The sequence below is a fragment of the Anoplophora glabripennis genome, unplaced genomic scaffold, assembly GCF_000390285.2.
Source record: "Anoplophora glabripennis isolate ALB-LARVAE unplaced genomic scaffold, Agla_2.0 scaffold544, whole genome shotgun sequence".
Taxonomy (NCBI): Eukaryota; Metazoa; Arthropoda; class Insecta; order Coleoptera; family Cerambycidae; genus Anoplophora; species Anoplophora glabripennis.
The window spans coordinates 275,467-288,214 of NW_019416663.1; the positions used below are offsets into that span (position 1 = coordinate 275,467).

The window sequence follows — 12,748 nt, forward strand, 5'->3', positions numbered from 1 at the left end:
AGGTTTTTAGCACCTCATTTACTTGTGTTGTGTACTTTTAAATAAAATAAGATGGCAAACAATACACGAAAATTTATTTGTAAATTGAAACAACCAAAAAATTACCAATTAATATTATACCTAGACAAAGCGGACTTAACACCTGGATTATTTCGTTTGGGGTGCTGTTAAACATTGGTAATATTTTAGTTGTCAATTTACAAATAAATTTTCATGTATTGTTTTGGCATCTTATTTTATTTAAAAGTACACATCACAAGTAAATGAAGTGACTACAAACCGCCTGAAAAAATTTAGGAGTATTTCAAGGATTGTTACGTTGTCGCATCTTATAAGATGTGTTATGCCAAATTTGGCTTAAATAGCCTTCTTCATTTAGAAGTTATTCAAAAAATTCGAATTTTTTTAAAAATCTTTAACGCCCCATATTTCGAAAATGAAGCGTCTCTGGAAAAAAATTTGTACTTGATTTTTTTCTTAGTTTTTATGAGGAATATCTCCTTAAAGTTTGTCGACTTATTCCTGAAACACCCTGCTCTATAAATACTCTACCTCATATGGATAATATATTCCTAGCACGAACAATAAGTAGGAAAACCTAGAAAATGTTCAGTAAATGATAAATAAATGAATTACAAATAAATACTAACATTGCTATAGAACCATATGTACTGTATAAAGTTTGTACATCATAACTGTGAGTACCATTCCACATTATAACATTTATGATTATTTTTAGTTTGCAATAAATCACACACACATAAATAATTACTGTATTAAGATACAAAGGCAGGAAATTTTGAAGAAAAAACTTCAGGATATTATGCCATCCCTTTCTGTTTTATCACCATATTCTTCCTGGGCATTATAATCACATTTCAATTCTTCATCAACTTACTTACCGCACAGCTTTACCTATTTAATCTACTGTAAACAAAAAACTAAAAGAAAATGAATTGTAACTTGTACTCTTTCATTAATCGTTCTGTTTTCAGCATCATAAATGAAATATCTATCTAGTTTATCTGGATCTTAATAGTAAAATAGTTTTACTATATTTTAATTCATGGGGCAAACCAGTATCTTAAATCTGCGTTGTAACTGCATTTTGAGTTTCAACAGTTTTCCCAACTATACATATTCTACTTTGATTTTTTAACTTCCAAAACAAAAATCTTTGACCACCTATTTTGTCATTATTGTTGTGAAAGGCTGCGCAGTTACATACAGCAGTCAGGTCTGACGACCCATTGTGCCGCTAATAAGAGTTATTTTAAAACAGGTCCATGTTTCATGCGAAAGAAAGTATTAGTTCTACTGGAATCTCTCTAATGTCCAGAGGTGGCATAGATGCTACGCCCGGTATGTGTGTTTTCTACCATTAAACAAATACAATGACAGAGGATATGTATGAAATTCTCGTCTTCAAGTCCACATAACCTGCGTCTCGACTGGCACTTATACATACTCTATTAAGGTGTTTGTTTAGAGATTCGTGACCCGTTAGAAGTCCTGAGATAATCATAATGCTGATTTTGCTCAGCAAACAAACTTTTCAATTTGCTTCAGCCCTTCGGGCATCTATGAGAAAACTGGCCTGCCCAGATCCGTTTGACTATTCGTCCAATGATCTTCCTTTGATTCAGTTATCAATTGATCCGTTTTATATCAATAACACCTTGGTAGCCCCAGTACTGGTTCGATAATAGATGACTTGAATCATTGACAATCTGGTAACATTACAATTATTCCATCAGATATGTTATGTTCTTTTACATTTTTAACTCAGATTTTACGTCATCAAGAAATCCGTTTACAAATTAATCATTTAAAAAAGTCCTGTTTAACATGACCTTGAATAATCGTTTTCTAAATCTTTTGGCTTCATTGATCCACTCCAAATAGAGTTTAGAATAGCTAGTGAGAATTAGTTATTTGTTCTGATACACGTAGACAAACTCTTATATTGTTTTCATATTATATATATTGTCTCCTTTTTTTGTTGATTTTATATTTTATAGGGAACTGAATAACGTGGAACCATCATCATGTTTGACTACTGATAGTACATTTTTCTATTATATTTTTGAATTTACATAACATATGGATAGCAAAAAACAAATTACTTCACTTGGATTGCTCGTACTTATTTCTCTGTTGTACTTTTACTTTACTTACGTTAGTAAGATATTAAGCTAATTCATATTCTGAAAATTCCAAAAACTTTATCAGAAAAGCTTTCACTATAAAATCCGTTTTAGATTGAGAAATTGGTCAAGTTTACTTCTATACATTTTCCAAGAAATTGTAGGAAATAGAACTGTAATTTATTAACCAATTTGAGGATTATTAGTGACTTAATATTTGTTCAATGATACCAATTTTGTTAACACTCTACAACATCGACACCTTTTAGTCCCACGTCTTATTGCTGATTGGAACATAACGTTACTAAAAATGTGTTACATGTGGAAAATGACAATTTTTTGTTTCATAAAAAGTTACTAGATTTTGCTTCCAGCAAAAATAATTAATTATCTTTTTTGCCTTAAATTACATTTAGAAAAAAATACAGTCAATTTCCAGGAGCTACCAATTACCTCTCCCATTTCAGTGAATGAGACACATAGAAAGGTTCGTTATCGAAAAACTAAAGACGTAACAAAAACTACCTTTTAATTCCACCCGATTTAATCAATCACTGATAAAAATCGCCATTACTCGGACACAGTGGATCTAATGAGTAGTGACGGGGCTTTCCTCTACGGACACTCCAAATTAAGCCGTCAGCAATCGTGTCTCAGAATTGCGATATTTTAGAGAATGAACAACGCAAGATCGTATACCTACCATTAATAAAATTAAGTTAATTGTCTAAGTCCGTTGTGTCGGGAATTTTAATAAGTTTTATCTTGTTTGTCGGTTGAATAGAATCCGTCAGAATGCCGGTATAATTAAATTTGTGACTCCTACAGAGATTGGGGCGCTTAAGGGACCAACCGCCCGTAAAACGAGGTGGGGGTGGGGTGTAATTAATGTCTTTGTAGACGAAACAGATGAGCGGTTGGAGAAAGGGGACTTAATATCTTACTGCTAAGGTGTATTCCGAGGTCGGTTAATGCAAACGCACCGCTTATTTGGAACTGAAGTGACACGATGGCGTTGTTAGCCGATTGCCTTTACCCTCTATCGTGTCTGGGTATAATTTCGGTGTATATTTAATTGTATCCGTGTTCTTGTGAAGAGATATAGGGAATCTTAGTGGAAACAAGATATCGTAACTACGAGTACATTCCTGAGTTGTCTTGTGGAAGGAGCATAGGTTCAAGGTGGCCCTCAAAAGTCGCATCCTTCATTTCCTTCGATATTCATGTAATAATTCCCTCAAACTCTCGTCTCTTGCTCGCCTGTAAAAGGGCAAACGAGTTGTTCGGACGCCTCCCTCATCACGCCAACCTCAACAGACGCTTGTAGGCCTTCTATGAGTACTTATTAGTTTTGGGAGGTTTCTAGGAGCTTATTTATCTCTTGGGATTTTCACCACAGTATTGGACAATGCCTGGGTGGATGGGGTACTAGAACTGAAGTTTAGATCTGGAACAATGTGCTTGCAAGAAAAGATGTTTTAACAAGGTTTCGAATTATTAAAAATGGACCGTTCAGGTCAGGTCAGGACAATTGGCCTCTATGGGTTTTACCCAGCTTTAGATTGTCGCCAACTGAAACCGATGATCGAATCGTAGCCTAACATTGTACTTTAATCTTAAGAGTTATGAGTGATAGTACCGTCGGTTCACTGTTTCACCTTGAGGCAACAATTGAAAATACACAATTCCATTAAAGTCGAAAAAAACAATGAGCATCACTTTGACATCGGATCGAGACTAATGTGCCAATCCATTGTGATGATTGAACTGTTATCCCAATGTAAACCTAGCTTTCGTTCTCCCATGCCGTTATTGATGACGTTGTTTATGGCCTAAATTATTTGAGACCGAGAGGGTCTATCCCTCTTTCCTGCTTCATCGCTGTAGGCCTGGACAGCCTCGTGAAGGTGGGCCCCATCCGTCTTCGACCTCGATGTAGCCAGTATAGGCGCTTTATGAACCTCCTTTTGTCCTGGCTGACCCCCGCCAGCACGGCATTTCGTCTGGCGCTCTTCTTGTCTTTTCTCTTCTTTCTTCACCGGCTTGTCTAACTTCCTTAGGGTCTTTCGTTCTCGCGTTACGATCCTTTGAATGAAGTTTCATCGTCATTGGGTTGTTCAAGGGGTTGCCAATAAACGTCCACACTTTCTGTTGTTCGATCAGCAAAAGAGGAACAAATTTTGTTCCAACCCGATGTACCTGCATTCCATTTTTCAGTGAAAATCAGTAATAACAGAGAATATAGGAGATGACGCTTATGGCCGACCACCCGGTACATTTTAAAACATTTTCCATTCAGGGAAAACTCGATTAAAATGGCATATCAGCTGAGACATCTTAATTACTTACTTATAAAGAACTTTAGTTGTCGTTTTTGACATAATATTACCGACCAGTAGGTATTCACCGTTTGAGCAAAATAAGAAAAAAAACGGAAATATTCAGTGTTTCTTTTCCATCCATTATACTGATTTATAATCTTTTTTAACTTAAAAAAATGTTTAATGTTAAATTAGCTATTTTCCTATACTACTCCTTTTGATACAATGAATCTCTTTATTTGAGGCCTTAATAAAATAAGTAATGTATTTTTTTTGTAGAACACCACCGTGGAAATAATATATTTAAAAAAAAAGTTGCGCTTCGGTGAGATAACATGACATGAAATTTAGGTTTTTAATATTTATAATAACAAAGTTGTTCAAGACAGCAGAAAAAAAACTAAATTTTTCACTTAAAACAGTTTGAACAAAAACTGAAGAAGTAGTTGTCCTATCATCACCTATCTAGCGGTACTTTTCATGACAGCTTCGTCTACCTAGTTCAATTCTGGACTGTTTTGAACCTGACGAGAGTAGAACACGCCTCTCTGTTATTTTGCCTACAACCACACTGCAGGATGGCACTGAGTCTTTCAACTGAGCCTTTTTATACTAAAATATTCTTGGGCACCCATGAGAATACCTTTTGGAAGCTACATGGAGCTTGATTTTTGTAGGCTCTTTAGAGCACCTAGATCGGGAAGCTTCTTGGAGCTTGATGTATCCTGTGGCATCTTTATCACGCGCTCAGAGACTCCTAGACAGTTTGACCAGTGTGATGAGATCTGTGCCCCGAACAACATTATTTTGTAATGATAAATATCTGGATTTATTGAAAATTTTTTATATAATACACATGGAGAATTATTTGAAACGTTCATGTACAGGCCCCGTCAGTACATGTTATGGAAACCTATATCCATCCGTACATTAATGAGTTGTAAGATAACAGAGTTGACGATCGACATCTCCTATGATGGTTCCGCAGAGGTCCTACAGTGTTCTCCTCTTTAGATGGTTGTGGTCGCTTAGATAGGTTGGAGACGGCTTTGTAACTCAGATTGGAAAGTGAGGCGAAATTTGAATAGGACGCAGCAATTTTTTGTTGTGTGAAGATAGTCAAAAGTGCTTTGCCCCAAGTCTCTGGCAAATTGAATATATTCCGAGGAATAATTTCAAATAATGTAGCTTCATTTTCAACTCTTAACTTCAAGAGCTAATAACTCCACAGATATAGTTGTCAATATTGTATGGTATTAATGCACAGCGCCACGTATTCAAAATTCCTTAAACTTTCTAAACCTGTTCAGTAATGTTGAACATAAATAAATTTGAACTTAATTGATAGAGTGGTATTCGATTCTATAATTTGTACCCAGACTAACATTGGTTTATATAGGTATTAAGTTTTTTATAAAGAAAAATTTCTTCTTCTCATCTTCATTTTCTCCAAAGAAAACCATGAGTTCGTCTATTACTCCACTTACTCCAGCATTAAAATCACTTACACTTTATGGTCTCTAAATGTGTTTTTATTCCCTAGTGGATTTTATAGGAAAAGATAACTTTTAAACTTCAAGAATCATGATCTTCTTTTACAGTCTGGCAATCTATGAACTTTATTGTATTCAGCAAAAACAGATTCTTCAAGAATCATGATCTTCTTTTACAGTCTGGCAATCTATGAACTTTATTGTATTCAGCAAAAACAGATTCTTGTTTTAAATCATAGATGAACCAGATGTACTCGATATATCATAAATACTAAATCTTTTTTTCTTTTTCAGATGATTATAATAGAGTAGTACTAGAAACCATAGAAGGCGAACACGATTCGGATTATGTAAACGCGTCCTATGTTGATGTAAGTATACTCGTCCTCATACAATAATACTTAAAAAACAAAAATAATTAACTAAGTACATACCTTCAAAATATACTAAAACACATTTAAAAACTTAAACTGTACCAAATTTCAATGCATTATATTGTTTTTTTTGAAAAGATATATCAAAAATTTGATTTGAAAATATTGTCTGATTGTACTCGTATTTTGAAAACAAAAATATATTTTTTTGATGTTTCGTCAGTCGTTGAGTTTATGGTACCTACCTTTTTCCAAAATATACTGCATAATTTTCTTTCTTGCGAGGCAAGAGGTAAATCATTTTTAGATTGCATTCTATAATTTAAGTTAAGGCTTTAAAATTTCATGTTTGGACCTGAATTTCATGTTCAAACTCGAAATTTCAAATTTGAACTTGAAAAAATATGGTCTTTCTACAGAACACAAATTTTAATTTCAATAAATCTGAGAACAAAAATAGAGGCATTTTATATTTATTTCCTTAACAGCTAACCTTAGTTTTCAAAATATTAAAGAGTATCCCCGTTTAATTTATAATTTTGTAAAAAAATATATCTCACAGTTAACTTAGTTTTCAATAGCACCAATTGCATAGGATTTCCAATACTACTACTACTACTAGCCACAGAAATTAAGAGATATTAAAAAAATCCCAAACTTTGGAGGGAAATGATCGTAGAGAGAATAAAAAAAAGAAATTGAAGCTTCAAGTGTCTAGTTTTCGGATCTGGTGTTTAACATTTTTTAGCGTCAGCAGTTTTTGAGTAATCGTAAGAAAATCAACGAAAAAAAATTGCAAATTTTTGTTTTTCTTTAAAAAAGTCTATGAACTTCAAAAAATTTCTGTTGATAATTTCACCATAAAGCTCTTTTAGATAATTTAATTCTCTTCAATTTAAGCGGTTCCAGAGCCTTGTGCGATGATTTGTCGCCGAGTTATAGTCAATCATAGCAAAAAAATCATTTTTGACTTAGGCAATCAATTACTCGGGAAATAATGATCGTACAGAAAATCCAAGCACAGTTTTGAAAACTGCAAAGTATTCTCTACAAGTTGTAATTATTGGTTCTTGATAAAAAAGAAATTTTCAACGTGAAAATGTTGATTAAAGAAAAGATAAAACATTGCATAATTATAGATTAGTTCAATAACTTGACATAACTTTGCAATTAATAAATTAAGGATATTGACTGTAACTTTTTATTCTCAAAGTGTCCTAAAGAAAGGCCGCGATTTTTTTTCTAAGTGCCCGGAATATTTAAATTGGTCGTTTTTGCTGAAAATCGATGTAATAAATAATTTTCACTTTTTATTCATTTTTTTAAGTTAAAATTGTTTTTTAGCAATAATTCCTTCATAAAAAACATTCATGATTCTAAAAAAAATGAAACAAATTTTTTTTTAAATCATCAAGGATTCATAGGACACTGAGATTGAAAAGTTACAATCAATATCCTTAATTTATTCATTATTTGAAAGTTATGCCAAGTTATTCAAATATTCCTAATTATGCAATATTTTACCTCTTTTCTAACCAACATTTTCACTTTGAAAAAAAATTTTTGATAAAAAAGGTAAAATATTGCATAATTAGGAATATTTGAATAATTTGGCATAACTTTCAAATAATGAATAAATTAAGGATATTGACTAATTCAATCTCAGTGTCTTATGAATCCTTGATGATTTCAAAAAAATTTTTTTTTAATTTTTTTTAGTCATGAATGTTTTTATGAAGGAATTATTGCTAAACATATTTAACTTAAAAAAATGAATAAAAAGTGAAAATTATTTATTACATTGATTTTCAGCAAAAACGACAAATTTAAACATTCCGGGCACTTAGAAAAAAAAATCGCGGCGTTTTGAAATCATTAGGTTTTCTTTAGGACACTTTGAGATTAAAAAGTTTCCTAAAAAGCATTCATAATTCTAAAAAAAATTAAACAAACATTTTTTTGAAATCATCAAGGATTCATAGGACACTTTGAAATTGAAAAGTTAGTCAATATCCTTAATTTATTTATTATTTGAAAGTTATGACAAGTTATTCAAATATTCCTAATTATGCAATATTTTCCCTCTTTTCTAACCAACATTTTCACTTTTATAAAAATGTTTTTATCAAAAAATAATAATTACGTCTTATAGAGAATACTTTGCAATATTCAAGTCCCTGCCTGAATTTTCTGTACGACCATCATTTCCCGATTGCCAAAGTCAAAAATGATTTTTTTGATCGACGATAACTCGGCGACAAATCATTGTACAAGGCTCCGGAATCGCTCAAATTGAAGAGAATTAAATTATCTGGAAGAGCTTTATGGTGAAATTACCAAAAAAAATTTTTGAAGTCCATATGCCTTTTAAAGAAAAGGCAAAAATTTGCAATTTTTTTTTCGTTGATTTTCTTATGATTACTCAGAAACTGCTCACGATAAAAAATTTTAAATTCCAGATCCGAAAACTAGACACTTGAAGCTTCAATTCCCTTTTTTTATTCTCTCTACGACCATTTCGCTCCAAGTTACAGCTCTTTGAAAATCACCCAAAATATTGGGATTTTTTTAATATCCCTTAATATTATATAGTGTATAATATTTCTTCCTTGTTACGGTGAACACACACATTTCACTTATATTGTCCAGCGGAAAAACGAGAAATAACCACAATCATTTTTCCAGAGTCTGTTGAAACCGAATGCCTACATCGTAACCCAGGGACCCACAGAGGAGACAGTTACGGATTTTTGGAGGATGGTCTGGCAAGAGAACGCTAGCTGTATAGTGATGTTAACGAAAACATTCGATTTTATAAGGGTGAGATAAGCGCTTTACAAATCGCTCCAATTTCAAACTGATCTAATCCTCTATTCAGGTTATGTGCGTTCAATATTGGCCAGCATCCAGAGAGCTTGAAGAAATTTACGGGGGGATCCACATCCAAGTCGTCAGCGAAGAGGAATTGGCCAATTTCCATATAAGAACGTTTAGGCTGTACAAAAAAGAGGGAGATGTGAGTAATGTGTGCTATTTGTACTCGTCGTCTATTTTTCCGGAAACTTTATAACTCACGCAATTGCCCTACATAAAAACATATTTTTCAATATATAGAGCGCGTTTAAAATTATATTCCGTAATATTGTTATTCCGGAAAGCACCATCCGATTTAGAGAGATTATTAAATTTTGATGCATCACCGTCTTTCTGATACATATATTTCAGAAGCTGCGCGAAACTGCATGATTTTTTAAGTCTAATTTGGCTGCTATATTCTCATATGGAATCAGATTTTCGGAACCACGTATTGTCAATATAAACTTCATTTATACCGGAAAACTATAACTCTATCATTTTGAATAAGCTTTTAAAAAACCGAAAAATAACTGTAAAATAAAGGTTGAATGCGAAAAAAACAGTTTTCGAAAACTGCGCATTATTATTGCAAACAGCGATGAAATTTATGGAAAACACGGTCAATCCAAAGATCATCACTTGTGCCAAAGACCGACTCGATTGACCGTGAAATTGTTGCTCCAGGTATTTGTTAATTAATTTCATTTGTTTTTTTGCAAATAATTGTTTAATTACTAAAATTTAATTTTAGAAGTTAATATCTTAGATTAGGTTCTAGTTGATCGAGAGAGAATCGATACGTTTCTCTGAAAAAACAAGAAAATTCAAAATGTTGTAATTAATAGGCCTTTTAAAACTAACAAAATAGGACGTAAAACGCGTAAAATTAGCTCTTTTTGCATTAAATAGGTAGAGCTTATTTTTACGGTCATTTAAAAAAAAGAAAAATCGCCTACGCCCCTTAGTACCCAAGATAGTTAGGTATATTTTTAAGAAATCGGAGTTCTTGGAAAAATAACAGCAGTTCTACATTGTGCTCAAATAGTTCTACTATTTCATGCACAACATGTCACTCAAACTACTGTCGTTGTGAGATTTGGGCAATAACGAATTATAAATTAATCATAGATTATATACTCGACACCCATTTTTAATATATATCCCTTTTATACATAAATAAAACAAAACCCCTTGAAAAAAAATCAAATGCCGTCCCTAAGGGATTACCACAGAAAGCAGTACTAAATTGTGGTAAAATATACTTTATAATACTAAATACGAGTATTAATAGAATCGGCGGAAGATCCTGTTCCGGCCTAAATAGATATCAACGCTACTTCTGGAGTCCCTCAAGGATCAGTCCTCGGGCCTTTATTGTTTAAAGAAACAATAATATTTATAAACAATATCACTTGAATTCTAAAATGTAACGCTCTTTTTTATGCCGATGCTTTTAAATTATATTTGTCTGTGACAAAGTTAATGCTGCTTCAAGCAGATGTGGATGAAATATTTTATTCGTACACTACGAATTACTTTTAAATTTCTCAAAGTGTAATTTGATGTCCTTTACTAGGAGAATTACATACTTCTATTATATCGAATTATACGGCTGTTGACGTTTAATTTTAATTTCAATTAATAATATAATATAACATATTAATAATATTCAAAGTAAAGCATACCTTGGTTTTTAAAGAAGTGCCATTACTGTTCAGTGCATTACTATTATGCACCCCAAGGAATATCATATGATACTTTTCTAAGACGATTTCTTCTCCCGTAAATATAATTAATGATGCATTTACTTTACATAAAATTATTACAGGATTAATTGACTGCCACAATTTGTTAACCGATTAAAGGTTCCATATATCTCGCTCTGCAATCTAGTCCTCGTTTTCTCGCTTTTGTTTTATTTTGCTACTCCTAGAACGAATTTATTAAAATTATACACAATGGTTGACAATAATCATTCTCGGATTCAGGCAGTATATCGCATATCAAAAAGGTTTTTCCAGACGCAACTTACTGTACTAATTGTTAATTTTATTTATGTCCTTTCATTTTAAAAATTTTAATGCATTTGTATGTGAGCAGGTACTTTTTTATATGTGTATATTTTTCATGTATGAAATTTTTGTCATTTATTTTTTTCCCACCCCATTAATTGGTTTGGACTGTCGGATGGTGTATGTAAATAAAATAAAATAAATTCTTGGAGTTCGGTGTTAATAATTTAATGGATTTATCATTCATTCATATAAAATTATTTGAGGAATATGTTTATTTGAATGTTTTATGTACAATGTATGAAATTTTTCTAACATAAGATTAATAAATGAGATTTATTCTTTTTTTTTATTAATTTCGATATCCCCGCAGCTACGTCAGCTAGAGCTACACGGTTTGCATAAAATATTATAACCATTTGAGCACAATGCAGAAGCGCTATTTTTATCAGGGCTCCCCTTCTCAATAATTAGCAAATATCCTTAAATTAATTAAATTTGAAATCTCCCCAACTACAACAGTTAGAGCTACGTGGTATGCATACAATAATGAACCAAAACTCGTGTTTCAAAATTCTCCAAAACTGTTGAAATTAATTAAATTCATAACTATAACAGGTAAAACAACGCGGTTTACATAAAATAGTAGAGCTATTCAATAACAACGCAGAGCTGCCGTTATATTTACCAGGACTCCCTGTTTTGAAATTCTCAAAAACTGCTTATATTAATTAAATTCGTTATTTTTGCAACTAAAAAGGCTAGAGCGACGCGGTTTGTATGAAATAGTAGAACTATTCGAAGAGAATCCAGAACTGATATTATTTTCACAACTTAAATCTTTTTAGAGATTTAATTCTTAACTATGTTTTTATTTTTAAATCTTAAGGTACAAAACTAAAGTTGAAAGTTGTAAAGCTTTAAAGCTAGAAGTACATTTCAGAGCGAGAAAAATATCGTAAAAGGGGAGCTGGGTGAAGTAAGTTTCCATATTATCAAAACGAATTCTTAAGATTCAAATTTAAAAGGTTCTTTGGAGCTATTCATTAACAAAAGGGCACTGTAAAAAATTTTTATAAAGTTAATCAATGGGACCAATTTTACAGACCCCATAAGAACAATCAAATCATTATACATTATATGTTTCTGAAATAAGCGCGTTCAATACACAATTTTCATGTGGTCTAAAGTGCCACGTGTTCCAGAAGATTAATCAATAGTTATTACGCAAAACTCAGACCGACCCTATATTGCTCCGCTTAATTGCAATGCAATAACTAAATCAAATTCACTGTGGTTATTTGCACAGCGCGGGTGCGGACGTATCTTACTTGCTCTCGTTGACTGTAGATTGATTTATGTTGTTTTATTTCAAAAGGCCTTATTCAAATCAAGATCTCCTGAACAGTGCAATCCACTGTTCAAAGACTTCAAAACACCACTAGACTGAACCCAACGTATAAAGGTCGTGGACAAGAAAAACTATAGATTAGTGTCAGTAGGTCAATTAAGATTATGTAGTTGTATATCACATATCTTGTTACA

General features: G+C 32.3%; 1 protein-coding gene across 5 annotated transcripts in view; it reads left to right on the forward strand.

The window, feature by feature from the left end:
- LOC108911838 (receptor-type tyrosine-protein phosphatase kappa) overlaps positions 1-12,748 on the forward strand; it is a 236,027-nt gene that overhangs the window by 184,451 nt on the left and 38,828 nt on the right. For all 5 annotated transcript variants that reach the window (XM_018716884.1, XM_018716888.1, XM_018716885.1 and 2 more), the window contains 3 exons: positions 6,256-6,332; positions 9,021-9,155; positions 9,214-9,351. In XM_018716884.1, the coding sequence (XP_018572400.1) occupies positions 6,256-6,332; positions 9,021-9,155; positions 9,214-9,351 (350 nt within the window). The remainder of the gene's footprint in view (positions 1-6,255; positions 6,333-9,020; positions 9,156-9,213; positions 9,352-12,748) is intronic.